The following is a 14,465-nucleotide window of genomic DNA, read 5'->3' on the forward strand; positions in this document are numbered from 1 at the left end:
TGAGCAAAACCTGGGGCGGGAGAGGGCATCATGTGCAGGGGCATTGTTGTGATACCACAGACGCAGCTTCATTGAATCTTCAATAAAAAATAATAATTAAAAAAAACGATTAAAATTGTATTTTTGATACGATTTTTAAGTTTTCTTTTTCTGTTTTTCCTCCAACTGGCCAACTCCTTCTTTTTTCTTGACAATCCAATGCGATTTTGATTTTCTATGTAAATGAAAACTCAAAATTCATTTTTTTCTTTCAGTTTTTATGTTTGATGTTCGGAAAATCCCAGCTCTCGAGACCAGGAACTTTCGAGGTTGCGAGGTAGACCAAAGCGCCTCGTCCAGGAATCGGCTTCACCGCAACGTACGTCTTGTGATCCTTCGACCATCTCTTGTGAAACTTAATTGGCTTCGCTTCTTTATTCATCTCTTTTGGAAGGTCCTCATCTCGCGATAGGATATCTGAAATTTCGTCCTGATATTTAAATAATTGAGACGAAACGATTAGCAATACGATTTCCAATGAAAATTAGCTATTGAAATTATAATATTAATTTTTATCTGAAAAAAATGAGAAAAATTAATTTCTTTAAAAAAAAAACGTATTTTTCAACATTTACGAAACTTTTTGTTCGACACAGTTTACATTGTGAAATATTCAGCAAGTGCAGAGTGGCGCATTATGTCGTTCTCTTCGTCAGCGAAAAACGAAAAGAATGGTGCATAATCAATTCTCATTATCGCAACAATAGTTGTGTGCTGAATTGAAGAATGGGGTCTCATGGGTCAAATGAAAGTTCAATCAATTGAATAAAAAAAAGCCAACATTACCGGATTTTGGAGAAAAGCAAGAGCATTATCTGGATCGCAGACTGAATGAGGCTCGGAATCTATGCAGCCCGTTAAAACTCCGTCACTGAGTACTTTTACCATGTACGATAAAAAGGCATTGCGATTTTTTTTCACCTGAAGCACCGGAGATTTGATGTTGCTCACTCGTAATAGCCACTTTTTTGCCAAATTCATTTCTGTCATTTTTAAAAACCAGAGTTCATGAAATTCTTGCAAAATCGCGAAATGAAATAAAATGTTTAATATGAAAATATAATTGGACGCAAACCGTTTTTATCTTCGAGATGTTTCACCAGAAATTTCGCAATCTTCATTTTTCGGTTGAATTGCTCGTCGTACAGAAGACACATGTCTCTTAGTGACATTGCCATTTTCGGATATTCGCGAAAAATAACGATAAAAGTTGAGATAACAAAATCAACGAAACAACGCTTTCGTGATTATTGATTTGGTTAATTTTGAATTCCTTGGCATATGCTTCAGCTAATCATTACGTCGTGGAGATTTCGATTGTTTTTTGTTTCAGTGTGACAATTATTATGTCAAGAAAATCTAAGTTCAGATACATGGAGAATTTGGATTTTGCTTCCACAGAAAAGCGGGAAACTGGAAATTAGGAACGAGCTTTGCCCTGGCATAATCATGAATTTTCAATATCGTTCAGACACATGTGTCAAAGGTGTTTTTGCTCGGAAACGATCGATCCAGGTTTACAGACGAAAGGTCAAGTTCGAAAAAAAAAATTATTCCTCGGACCCGGTTGTCGCAAATTTAATCCTTATTTCTAAAAGCTTACAACTGTGCATGACATTGAGTGACAATCCATATAGAATTTCGTACAGTCGGCATGAAGGGTACCGTGGTAGGCAGTGATCATGCCGTCACTGTACCACAAAAAAACTGTTTATTAGAGAATAACAACCAAGCCGCAAGTACAATAACAAAGCAAATAATGTAGAGGCACACGAGTTTGGGTAGACAGTGTGTTTCACGCGGGAAGACGGAAAGTACCGGTAGGAGGTGTAGTAACAACTTCCGTTTTGACTTTGGTTTCAATTTCGAGCACCGTACAATCAGACGCGCATTTTGAAATGCAGCCTATCGTTTTTTTTTTCATTGAGAGAAACGCATGAATGAAGTATTTTGTTTAAACATTGTGTCATTCAAATGTTTATTTGTTTTCAGAGAATACAGTATTCTTGAACTACGTAGTGAGTGTGGTTTTCGTCGTCAGAGGCGCGAGCGTCATTTCCGTTCCGCAGCCCACGCGTCGAGGGAGAAATATCGCCATTAATCGCCATCTTGTTTCGTTCGCGTGTCGAGTGTCGACGGTGCGTTAGCTGCTGAACAGTTTCATGATAAATTCGGGACATCTTCCGTTCATGAACTTAATTTGGCACCGTTTTGTTTCTGAAACGATTGGTAAATAACTCGTGCACAAAAAATTGAGCCCGAGGCGTAAATAAAGTAGACGAGGCCTGAAAACTACAAGATTTGCGTTATTTTGACGAAAAAGTCCTTCGTGGCTTTACCGTCAGAAAAATGAGCTACGGTCGACCGCCCCCACGGATCGACGGGATGGTTTCCCTCAAAGTCGATAATTTGACGTATAGAACAACACCGGAGGATTTACGTCGGGTTTTCGAAAGGTGCGGCGAAGTCGGCGATATTTACATACCCCGTGATCGTTTCAGCCGCGAAAGTCGAGGCTTCGCATTCGTCAGGTTAGTGCTTTCACCTCCTGTATCTTTTTTCGTCGTGATTATCAAAGTAACTAATTCATCCGAATGCATGAAATTTATTGGGATGTTGAAAGATTTCTTGGCAATGCCATAGCAATACTGAAAATTTCTCATTTTTATCTCCAAAGTTCAGTTTCGCAATTTTCAAATAATATTCAATTCTACATTATTTTTTACTTATTGCACCAATTTTTTTGTGCATCCAAATTCGTACATGTCAAGAAGGGTGTTACAACTATTGAGGCACTCCAAGTTACTCGAGTAACATACTCAAGTAGAAAAACTGCTGGAAATTAGATCCTTGTAGTTCTTAAACTTGTTCAATATGTGTGGACAATAGGGAAAGTTGCATCTATTAAAATGAAAACGATAGTTTTCCCCAAAACTCAAAAACGTGTAAATAGTTAATTTTAATAGTGTTCCAAAACTTATTTCCCAGCATTAACGATCCGAGTAATCTGACCAGAACATATGTCATTTTTTCAGATTTTATGACAAGCGTGATGCAGAAGACGCGCTCGATGCTATGGACGGTCGTTTGTTAGATGGCAGGGAGCTCAGAGTGCAAATGGCTCGTTACGGAAGACCAACATCTCCTCATCGAAGTCGTGGAAGCCGTCGCCGTGGAAGGTAAAAAAAAGTGCTGAACGGTGGGCGTAAAATACTAAAACTTTTAGTTACAATTAGACGAATTATGAATCAAAATTGCTTTCCCACTGATTTAATTGCCCATATGAATTTCAGTTATATTTTGAGAAAAAGAAAAATAAAAAGTCATTTTTATAGATCGGGAAGCCGCAGCCGAGATCGCCGACGCTCTCGTTCCAGATCTCGCTCAAGGTCGAGGAGTCGTGACAGGGATCGCAGCAGGCGTTCGTACAGTAGAAGTCACAGCCGTTCAAGATCAGACAGCAAGAGTTCGCGTGGAAAGTCACGTTCACGTAGCAAGTCAGCGGATAGACAGAAGGATAGTCGCTCCAAATCGAGGTAACAAGACTTGAGCGATTAATCAGATTTTTGACGCCTACCTTGAAGCACTTCATAAGCAGCATCTCTCAGTTCTTCATGTCATCGAAGCTATTTCCCTTTGCATCAAAAACTCAATGGCACGACTCCAAATTTCCATTTAGTGTTGTCAACTGCAGTTTGAATCATACTGGTCCAACATTTCGCAAATTTTCGATCAATTTAATGAATTTCAAGTTTTCTTTTTTTTTTAATTTATGCTCTATCTCTGATACTAATGATGATCGTGTACTTTGTTTTTTCCCCATTGCGCAGAGACTGAAGGGCCGAACGCGTGCAAGCGTGAGAGATCGTCGTCCACGGGATGGCCCAAGAAAAGCTAGAGCAGATTGTTTCTGACATTCAGAAAAGCGAAAAAGGTATTCCAATACTCTTCATACCTTAGAAAAAAAAAACAAACGTCAACAAAAGAATCGACAACAACAATAAAACAGACAAAAACGTCCCACGCATTAGCACGCATCCTCTCTCATTTTCATATTAATCACGGTGATGCACTTTACATTCAAAATTGACAAATGACCGAGAAAAAAAAAGCCCCGATCTAGTTTTTAGTACCGATTCGATGTTTAGAGACCGAAAGTAATAATGCTTTTAACAAAAACAAATATAATAACGTGGAATTGGGAACTTTGCTTCAGTCAATGAGCCGGAGGCAACTTCTCTTTGATAAAAATCGTACTTTTCGTGCTACTTTCACTCTTCTGATCGTAAACACTATTCTGGCGAGGATTTTCGCCTGTTTTTTTTTCCCCCCTTCGAAATCAAGTCCTCGGAGCTTCCGGTAGAATTGTAATATGATTTGCCTCCATTTTCACTTTTTCCTAACTTCCTGGTTATTGGAAAGAAAAAAACACAAACACATGATTGCACAGAATCGTCTCCCGGCTATTCTATTTAACAGTATAGCTCTCCTGGCGCGTCGTTAATTTAGTCGTGAGAGATTTAACATGCACAGCCTTTCGCCGTATGAATTTTCACTCAGGATCGTCGTACGCGGTTTTTTTTCAAAGAAACGTACGATCTTTTGCGTTCCCCTTTCAAATAGACACGTTAACGGAAAAAAGGAAAAACTTGGGAAAAAAATCGTATGGCTCGAAATATATAGAGTTGATAATGTGTAGAATTCGTTAGACGATAAGTTTTGCGTTTGTGTAACTACATTTGCAGGTTTATTTATGTAAGTCTGCCATTTATAATAAAGTGTAATTGAGATTGAATATATGACGAGATAAAAAAAAAACAATAATGATGATAATAATGACTGGAAATAAGATAAAAACATGAGCATCATCACTCTTGTCGTTAGGAATGTGCGAATAATTAACACAGGAACGATGTTATTTTCTGAAATTTTGTAAATTCATATTTCCATCATAAAATTAGGTGTAGAATAAAACATTCATTATGGTTTTTCATTGTTTTCGTGTTTGTTAGTAAATTTCGATAAAATCCTCATCGAACTCCTTGACTCGTCCATTTATTATGGAGTTGTGAAGTTCAGTCGAATTTCGTTAATGAAAATACATCCGTTTTTGATATTACTCATTTCCACATGCCTTTTCGACCGGTAATTCTTTGAGCTCTCGTCGTTCGTTGAACGAATAAGTCAGAGTTGGTCAGTTTTTCGGACTCCTCCGTAATGACTATTGATATTACGAGTTTTAGGCGGATTTCAAATCAATGTTTCGGCATTTGGATTGTTGTTTGACATCTCATTAGACATTCATTCCATTGAATTCAACCCTTGTTCCCCTCATATCCAGCTCTGATAGCATCTTATATTTGTTAATAACAATCCTCGATTTCTTCACAGTTTCTCAAATATCATGATTCTCATTACGCCCCAAAATTCTCCATCGTTTTTATTCATGTTTTTCCTAATAAATTGTTCATCGATTTACTCCAAATTTTTTAACATTTCGGCTCTGAATTTTCAAATATCTCTACAGCTTCAATAACAGTAAAAAACGTAAATTTTACTCTCTAAAAGTAGTGAAATAAACGCAGGTAACATTTTCAATAATATTCCGATTTTTTCCCATGCACATTTTGATTTCGAGAAATACCCTTGAAGTCCGAAGCTGTAATCACGAGGCGATATTCAAAAATAAAAAGATTTCATGATGCAGACTGCAATTGATTGAGAAAAAATGGAGAAAGTGACGCATTGTTCACGAAAATGTAATATGTATCGTGAATTAATCCTCCAAATTGAATGTTGCACTATAATTTCAATGTGGCTTGAGCTAGAATAAACTTGCCAATGAAAAAATTCACCTTGTCAGCAATTGTTGCAATTATCGTGTATTCTCCAAATTTTTGTATGTCACGGTAATTTTGGTGTAAAATGAGCGTTGACATTTTTCTCGTGTCCTCAATAATTATCGATGAATTTCCCCAAGGATCGTTCTGTTTGAAAATGGAATTGAAAAAAAAGCCAAAATTCCAAAAATAAAAATAAAAAGAGAAGAACGTAAAATTAGTGTGTCTTACGAAATAAATAAGCGAAAATGCAACTACACACGGATGTGATTATGATAACGCCGACGTAACTAAAGACTATGAATTTTATGGTGCCACAGGCGGTGTAATGGAGTGGCGTGGCGGTTGGTAGCGGATGATGGGGGTAGCTGAGAGTAAGCAGAGTAAAGCGGATGTTTGCCAGGGGCTCTATGCAGTTTGCAGTATACGATGCGGTGTTGGTGTTCTGGTCTGGTGAAAAAAGCAGGTTCGCGCGAAGCTCTGTGTGTTGGGGCCAAGGGGGGTGGTGTCGTGGAGACGAGATTAAGCGGATCTTAAAGTTCGTCCATGCGGAAGAGAAAACGAAAGCGTTAAAAGAAAAAAGGGAAAGCGAGAGAAAACGTCAAGGAAAGAAAGATCGAGAAAAAGAATTGAAGTAAAGGGCAATAAAAAAAACGAATATATCGACCGATGTCCGGGAAGGAAGCAGCGATGATCGTGTGCGAGAGGGAAACTTCGGAAAAGCTGTGAAACCGGCACAGACTCACATTGATCATCGGCGCAGAGACATCTCGCGGTCGACTATTTCTACGTGACGAGAGAAAAAAGCAAAAGGATAACTACTAATTTCAATCGGGTTTAAGCGTTTGCAAAAAAATAGTATAAATTTATCGGAATTGCTTATTATCGCTACAGTAAACGTGCCAAATTTCGTCAGGGATACATGAATTTATCCCACACTATTTTTGCTTTTTTCGATGGATTATCCGTACGATCATTTTTCTGGGTATTCGCGCGCGAAAAGTGTGTTTCGGATTCTCAAAGACCGCGAGTGCTTCGGAACTGACAAACCCACCTCCTCGGGAGAGTATCGTTACCGGTCTTTTTTCTCGTCGTTTTGTTTTCCACTCCGCAGAGCTTCACCCGTCGGTTCCAAAGGTCTATTTTATCTCGATTCTCGTTGCAAACTTGTTTTATTTTTATCTCTTTGCGAACTTTGCCTCCAATCGAGGCAAAAACGAGATTCCGTTTCGCGTGTCAGATTACCTTCGTACCAAACTTTTTTTAGCCTTGTTTTTGTCTTATTTCATCTCAAGTTAGCTTCTATCGCTCCGCATCGCTGCACGATCGAACAAACTGATACGTGGCATCGCGAACGCACATTCTTTTGACGGAATTAATTGTTTATTCTTTCACAGTCGCAACATTATTGTGATCGCACGAGTAAGTATCAGAGGTAAGAGATTTTCTACATTTTTTTATTCAACGGAAATGAATTGTGCCCAAATTCTTCCTTGGGCTGGGAACGTTTCTGGAGAGCTCGTTGCGTGAGTCGCAAAATTTGAATATTTCTCATTCACGACTCCGGAAAAAAAGTACTTCGGTTTCATATTCTTTTGTTCAAAAAACCTGCTCTCCAAAGTCATCGAGAGCAGATTCTGTATTGTTTTTCCATCAATGAATTCAGGAGTGATCAGGTGCCTGCTTGAAAACATTGCGGGAATCAAGTTCATCGGAATGGCATCAAAGACAAGATTTGTGTGACGAAAAGTTCAATAAATTTATAACAAAATATCACTTTATTGTGTTTGTTTTTTTTTCTTTCTAGTCTCGCTCGAGCTTGATACAAGACTTCGAGTCATCGAATCGAATCGTTACATCATTCCCAGTTTGTGGATACTCGTACAGAAAGGCCATTTACTTCGAAATAACGTCACTTCTATTTTTTTCATATTCTACATGTTCGAAGACACTGATATTCGTAAATATTAATTTAACAAAACAACAGTATAACTCTAAAAACAAACGAGAACGTACAGAAACGTCCATTTCCAAATATCTACTATCCACGAAACGTGGCGAGTGAAATATTGCTAGAAAATATAAACAGATTCACTTAACGTTCGAGTCTCAGGCTGGATTAATGTGTGAAACATACTTGAGGTCAACGATGCTTCGGGCGAATTTGCCGAGTCCAAATTGAACATTGGACTCGGCAACTGGATTAAAAAATCTTCGAGCTCGAACGCACTGAATTCTAAAAGTTCAATTCAGTCATGAAAACGGTACGTTCTTAGATTGTAAAACGACGAAAAAGATTCTCTTTTTCATAAATTATGATAATAAACACGAAGAAGTTTCAATCGCTCGTGAAAATTCAACGATTCACTGAACTTTGCGTTCTTTTACAATCTCCTCGGTTTTCTTTTCCCTCCGGATCAAATAAGGCTTCAATAAGCATCCAACGATCCACATGACGCCGACGAACACGTGTCCAGCCCAATAAAGGTCCCGGTAAAATCCGTAGACGTCGTCGAACGTGAGTATTTGGAAACCGAGACCCAAATACGACATCCACGTCAGCCGGATGAAAAACAAAAATGCGCAAAATGCTCTTTGCCCCTAAAAATCAATGATTAGAATGAAACATCCACTTATCCTTATCTGAAGGCTTTCGAGTTCGTTAAAACCTGCAAGAGGTGATTGAGTCGGAAAGTGAAGAAATAATTCTATACAATTTACAATTATAGCACAATCGGAAGCCTGAAAGCTTCAATTTTCAACGCGATTCGGAACAAGTTTTCAGTTATGCTTACCATGCTGTCCTCCTTCATTTGATTGTAAAACTTCATGTAAATGTCCTCGAAAGGTAAATATCCAGTTACGGACACGATACAAATGTGATACCCGATCGAGTAACCGTGCCAAAGTGAGGAAAGTATCAGAGTCGCCGGTGTTCGCAGTAATTTGCTTGGAAATTGCTTGTAAACGTAAACCGCCATCCAATATTGCACCGTCGTGTTCCACATTTTCATTGCTTTTCTCACTTGATAGCAAGTCTCGACACCGAATACGTCGATGTTTCGTATTGTTTCAAAGTCCATCGTTTGAGCCTTGAGATTGTCCTCGTCGGCAGCCCTTAAAAATGGAAGTTTCATTGATCATTGATGAAAATAAAAATTCCTAATTGCGCGAGGTTTTTCTAGCGATTGGGTCAAATTTCGTCGAACTTACAGTGCTTCAGCAGCCTCGTAGTTTCGAGGGCCATTGCCCGAAACGGTTTCGCAGCTCGTCGGATAAGCTCCCAATCCGGCCATTTGACAAACGCACTCTGAGAGCGCCATACCCGCGAAAATGCGCATTCTGAATGTGAAAAATGTCGGATAGGTGTACCAGAATCTGTAGAGGAAAGATCGAGCTCGAAATTCCTCGGTGAGAACATACTGCGGAAAAAATTGATGAGAAATCAGAGTAAGAAATATCCGATTGGGTGGAAAGTTAGAAAAACTTTGCTACAGATAAACGAGACGATTCTTACGTTCGTTGGGAACAGGTATCCTGAGACGAGATGCAGAACTATCAAAACTCCGATCAACTTTAGCTTGTCCTCTGTCGCTTTCCAACTATTTGCGTATTTGCTGAATGGACGGTTGATGCAATCCCAGTAGGTCCGGTACCGGTAATAAGGCCCTTGATCAACGACGAACGACAAAAAAATATTTTTCTGTTAATACAAAATCGACACGTTTAAAAGCTCGGAAAAATGTTATCGATTCGGATAATTCACCCGTTGAGAGCTCGATTAAGAGTCGCACGAAGAAACATTGAAAAAAATGCTGTAAATTAAAATTTGCAAATTGCTTCCTCAATAAGATGCACGATGCTCAAAGCTTACTCTATGAGGTGCTATATTTTTCATTTTAGCTTCCTCATAGAGGGAGCTTTGAGCATCGTGCATCTTGACCATCTTGAGGAAGCAATTTGCAGAATTTTTTTTTGTATACAAGGAAATAATGTATTTTCTCTACCTTCTTTTACGAACTTTAATTTATCTCTTTGTTTAAATCCATAAAAAAACTGAATGACGAGCCATCAGAAAAAACAGTTTGCAACTTTCAATGTTCATCGTTTTTCTATTTACATTGAAATTAAATGATTCCGACAACTTTGCTGGAAAGTATAGAGGAAGTACATACTTATACACAATATCCTACAAAATTTTCAAATATTGAAGCGGTTAGACGATTTTTTGAAAAACTCATATTTTCGTAAAATTCAAAAAATCATAAAATTTAAACCGCTCAACCGATATTCCCCAAATTCAATACCAACCTTCCTATTATGATAGTATATTTATAAAAAAAAGAAATGATCAATAAATCTTAAAATTTTCGAAAGTTAGAGCGTCGACACCCTTTTTATGAAAATTTCAAAACGTCGTAGGATTCGTAATTTTTTACAAATTCTGACAAAATTATCAGAGAATGAAGAGCTTGTATGGATTAACATCTGTGCAAAAAGGCAGCCCTGTATCTCAAACCGTTTCCGAATTATAGGCGTTTGAATTTTGCAGTGCCATAACATACACACACACACATCCGGACATTTTTTCTAGATATGATTTTTCGATGTTTTGGATGATTTTGAGCACATTGACATTGAAAACTGGGGAAAAAAAATGTTTCGTCGTCACAAAGCTTCCTCTATGAGGAAGCAAAAAAACAACCCCGAACACCGGATAAGATGCAAGAATCAATTCAAGTTTTTCGTAATAAAAAGTATCGTATGCGAAGTTCAAAGTGATCAGAATTCCAAAATATCCGAGGGTAAAAGCAAGAAATAATCGAATCCTCAAAGAATTAATAACGATTTTTTTTTAGTTAAGTGCCAATTTAGTTAAGTTTAGTGAAGTTCAATTGGGAAACAACATATTCTTCGAACGCGTCCGTGCTTATGAATAGGCGCGATGTTAATGAGGCAAAAAGTCGTACTCACCGGTCAAGAGTCCCATGTAGCTGAAGCCATAATGAAAAACATCGAGAAAATCGGTTTTGAGTAGAGCTTTACAACTTTCAGATTTTTCATTGGGCTCCCGCTTAGCCGCGTCGATTTCGAAGCCGAGACCAACGAGTCTGAGGGTAAGTAACATTTGTACGAGATTCGTGTGAGCCGGTGCATCTGGAAGCCCGAACCAGCTTGCCAGTCGAAAAATGACGAGGAGATAAAAAAATGAGAAGAAAAAGGATGCGACGTGCCGTTTTCTGCAACAATATGATAATAGCGCATGAAGAATTGTATCGAGTCTCGGAAAGAAAAAAAACTTTGAAAGGTTCGAACGAAATTTTCCAGATATTTGAACAAAAACGTTGGAACAGCTTTCGTTGAAAAAAAAATTCAACGATAAAGAATATTTACGAATGTTTAAACGTAATTAATGAAATTACCGCATCGGGCATTGCGTTAGAATGAGTGCGTTGACCAAGGTACAAATCAAAGGGTGAGCCACGTGACGTCCAGAGACAATAAAAGCAATAGTCAGACCCAAAGCGGTGCTCACCCACTGCTTCGTAGCAGGATTTTTTATTTCACGAAAAAACGATCCAAACGCGACGCTGATGAGTAATAACCCAACGTAGATAACATCGTCGATAAACATGATTCAACTCCTATTGTTATGAAATCGTTCTCGAAGAAAATAAACTTTTGTTCTGGAGCCTCTATACAGAAGCTTTCGCTAAAGCTCAGTCCGCCCCACTCCGAAAAATTTAGCTCGAACACTGTGCTCACTCAACGACTGGGCCGCCACTAAAAAATTGCATCGGAGTCTCCATCTGCTCTTCACACACACGACTGAGAGGGTTTAATGAGTGCCGGTTCAACGGGAGGGAGGTCAACTTGATACCCAATCCAGGCAACCGTATCCGGACTTATATGTTACTTATCAGCAAAAGCTTTCGTTATATTTTGCCATTGGTCCGTTGAAATCCGTGCAATTATGAGGACCAATTGGAGCGTACGTTTTGATTTAATTATTATTTTGCTCCACTGCCAATAAAAAGGGTGCTAAATTCATGAATATCATATTTTTTCGCGAATGAACAATGACAGATCACTAGCCACTATACTCTGATCAAATGATGAAGTAACACAAAATTATGAGAAAAACATCCCTTCCAGTTAACGCATGCTCGCAGTGCTCAATTGTTGCATATACTTTCGCACAAAATTTGAGCTGACGGATGAAACACCTGTGCGCAACTCCAAACGTAATTTATAAGTGCCAGCTTCGATATCTCCTATTTCATTTTATTGAACGAGTAAAGCAGTGTATTCTATGTTTCACTTGGACACAAAAATTCCAAAAAGTGTTTGCATGATTTTTAGGACTCGAGTATTCCGAAACCAAAGATTCATGCTCCACCCACGTTTACCAACGTAAAAATTTCATTTCAATGTGTACAACGTAGTAGCAACACGAATGAAAAGACACCGAACCTAGCCTAACGTCAGGGTCTAGTCCAGATGTTAAGCACAGATGACGCCGCAGTCGTTTTCTTCGATAAAAAGAATTCGACGACAGAGATTCTCAACTTTGTTGACAATCGAGTACAGGGCTTAGTTTCGTGTTCATATTTTCAGGGTGAAAACCGATGTAAATATAAGTAAAAAATGAAGAAAATTTCAGAAATCCTCGTTAACTTTTTCGATGACAGTCTTCTTTCGTTCGTGTTATTTTTCCTTCCCCTGAAACACTGTTCCCACTTTATTTTCTTTTCCTCTATTGCGTTCATAGATGTTCGTTCTATATTTGACATCCTGCCGTTGTGTCTTGCTGTTGTATCCAATTCAAATAAAATAAAATAGATGATTACCTCACTACCTCACTTTCGTTGGTAAAATAAGCTTTCCAGGTTAACAACTTTTATTAAGAATAAAACAATATTAATCTCAATTAGAACACCATAAATATATATTGTATAATTTTATTGAATTTTAATTTTTTTTACGGTTCGGTGCATACATGTTTGTGCACTGATAAAATTATGGTAATCGATCGGTGTAGAAAAAAGTGATATTTGAATAACTCCGAATGGATATTGGATAGTTTCTTCGGTTTAGTTACGTTCACCACGTGTTTACGTTTCACGCTTTCACGCTTGGTCTGTTTGGACTCTGGCCGGAGAAATCGCTTCGTAGCACAGTACCGGCAGTGGAGTGGGGATAGAGGCGTACGGCCAGCTAACAGGAGAGAAAGAGGGAGGGGCGAATGCTGGGCGGAGCGGCGCAGGCATGTTTCGCTTCGCTCGGCGCTCGCTGCCGCGCACGGGGAGGGGGGAGAGTGGGGAGACTCCGGCCCGAACGCAGGACAGGAGAGAGAGCGCAATATGTTTCGCTTCACTCACCGCTCGCCCGGCGTGGGGCGAGGACTAGCGCGGAGCGTGTGTCGGTTCGGCCGGTTAACGCTGCGTGTGTAGATTCCAGTGCATTGAAAAAACGGGGCACAAAATATGACACGTGGAATTCTACTTTATCCTAGATGACTAAAATAATCTTTAACCACAATTTTTTTTATCAACCAACCGGTAAACAAATAAAATAGAAACATAGACTTAGTCTACTAAAATAGACTTTAACAATAGTTTCACTCTCGCCGAAGCAACTGATCGATCACCTAAATTACAAAGTAAAAGAACGTAGGATCGTGCGAATCGATAAAAAGCACGAAAACACAACGTGATAAATATTAGAGTTCAAATTTAATGAAAAATAACAATTCGTTCGTTATTAATATACAATTTTTTTCTTTTGATTTCTGAGAGTCCCTTTTTTTGACGCTATAAATGAATAAGCCGATCGGGAAGTCTTTCGCACTCGACGTTATTGTCGTCACAACACTTACTCGTGAGTGAATGATTCCAAAATTTTGGTGATTCGAAAATAGTATCGAGGCATGGGCCAGTAACAGAAACACTTTAGTGACGCCTGTCACACGCAGCGTCGAGAGTCGTGTGTATGCTCGCACGCGCGTGTGTTCGCAAGCGAGCTAAGATGCAAGCATACCCCGAGCAACGCAACGCAAAGCAAAGCACCTAACGCACGGTCCTAAAGCCATGGGGTTGTCGGCAAGCGAAGACGGACAAGTCTGTAAATCTACTCAATATATTGTTAGTTAGACACAGTTCCGAGCTCGATGCAGTTTCTGTATCACTTTGAAGTCGCGCAGGCAAGATTCCATGCAGATAAGTCGGAGTTGCAAACGCTGCACGCTGAGCAACGCACGCAACGCGTATAACCGCAGCTATGTACAGCATTACGAATAGTTTTTACTAGTCAAATGCTAACAATAGGACGCGAGCAACCGAGCACGCGTGCATCCACGCGGGCACACTCGACTCTCCAGGAAACGATGGTACAGGTTGTCGCTACAATTGTTTCTGTTACTCGACATTGGCTTATCCATTTGCGCAAAAACGGTTTTCTGAGGAAAAAAAAACGTAGAGACGAGTGGGCAAAGGAGAGCTCTCCCCGAAAACGTGGACATATTTTTTCGTTGTTAATTTTCATTTTCAATCTGTCGTACAATTAAATAACGAGCTCTTTCTCTCG

The 14,465-nt window shown here is 39.1% G+C and overlaps 3 protein-coding genes across 4 annotated transcripts; 1 reads left to right on the top strand and 2 right to left on the bottom strand.

Annotated features, from left to right (window-relative positions):
- Nucleotides 1–115: 115 nt before the first annotated feature.
- Nucleotides 116–1,616, bottom strand: LOC122415374 (uncharacterized). The gene is made up of 3 exons (XM_043427460.1): nt 1,115–1,616; nt 826–1,022; nt 116–469 (listed from the first exon to the last, which is right to left on the bottom strand). Exons 1-3 carry the CDS (start codon nt 1,215–1,217, stop codon nt 251–253), a joined length of 519 nt encoding a protein of 172 aa, XP_043283395.1. The 5' UTR covers nt 1,218–1,616; the 3' UTR covers nt 116–250.
- Nucleotides 1,617–2,111: 495 nt separating this feature from the next.
- SC35 (SR family splicing factor SC35) lies at nt 2,112–7,655 on the top strand. 2 transcript variants are annotated; one of them, XR_006261912.1, is made up of 5 exons: nt 2,112–2,570; nt 3,075–3,218; nt 3,375–3,575; nt 3,870–3,973; nt 6,200–7,655. XR_006261912.1 is itself a non-coding variant. In XM_043427462.1 (4 exons), exons 1-4 carry the CDS (start codon nt 2,389–2,391, stop codon nt 3,874–3,876), a joined length of 534 nt encoding a protein of 177 aa, XP_043283397.1. In that variant the 5' UTR covers nt 2,112–2,388; the 3' UTR covers nt 3,877–5,032. The 2 variants fall into 2 exon arrangements, 1 of the variants encoding a protein (XP_043283397.1); XM_043427462.1 differs by lacking the exon at nt 6,200–7,655 and having other exon boundaries at nt 3,870–5,032.
- frj (farjavit) lies at nt 7,639–12,246 on the bottom strand. Its single transcript, XM_043427461.1, has 6 exons — nt 11,303–12,246; nt 10,854–11,119; nt 9,397–9,548; nt 9,093–9,301; nt 8,675–8,996; nt 7,639–8,480 (listed from the first exon to the last, which is right to left on the bottom strand). Exons 1-6 carry the CDS (start codon nt 11,512–11,514, stop codon nt 8,244–8,246), a joined length of 1,398 nt encoding a protein of 465 aa, XP_043283396.1. The 5' UTR covers nt 11,515–12,246; the 3' UTR covers nt 7,639–8,243.
- Nucleotides 12,247–14,465: the final 2,219 nt, after the last annotated feature.

Source organism: Venturia canescens, chromosome 8 (genome assembly GCF_019457755.1).
Source record: "Venturia canescens isolate UGA chromosome 8, ASM1945775v1, whole genome shotgun sequence".
Lineage (NCBI taxonomy): Eukaryota > Metazoa > Arthropoda > Insecta > Hymenoptera > Ichneumonidae > Venturia > Venturia canescens.

Bases quoted from the DNA above. Each gene is read 5' to 3' on its own strand.
- LOC122415374 (XM_043427460.1), bottom strand. From the start codon at position 1,217: ATGGCAATGTCACTAAGAGACATGTGTCTTCTGTACGACGAGCAATTC. The intron at 1,023-1,114 runs GTTTGCGTCCAA...TAAAAATGACAG, and splicing joins ACATCTCGAAGATAAAAACG to AAATGAATTTGGCAAAAAAG. The intron at 470-825 runs GTAATGTTGGCT...TTTAAATATCAG, and splicing joins TTGCTTTTCTCCAAAATCCG to GACGAAATTTCAGATATCCT.
- SC35 (XM_043427462.1), top strand. From the start codon at position 2,389: ATGAGCTACGGTCGACCGCCCCCACGGATCGACGGGATGGTTTCCCTC. The intron at 2,571-3,074 runs GTTAGTGCTTTC...TCATTTTTTCAG, and splicing joins CGAGGCTTCGCATTCGTCAG to ATTTTATGACAAGCGTGATG. The intron at 3,219-3,374 runs GTAAAAAAAAGT...TCATTTTTATAG, and splicing joins GGAAGCCGTCGCCGTGGAAG to ATCGGGAAGCCGCAGCCGAG.
- frj (XM_043427461.1), bottom strand. From the start codon at position 11,514: ATGTTTATCGACGATGTTATCTACGTTGGGTTATTACTCATCAGCGTC. The intron at 11,120-11,302 runs GTAATTTCATTA...ATATTGTTGCAG, and splicing joins CTAACGCAATGCCCGATGCG to AAAACGGCACGTCGCATCCT. The intron at 8,481-8,674 runs GTAAGCATAACT...ATTGATTTTTAG, and splicing joins AAATGAAGGAGGACAGCATG to GGGCAAAGAGCATTTTGCGC.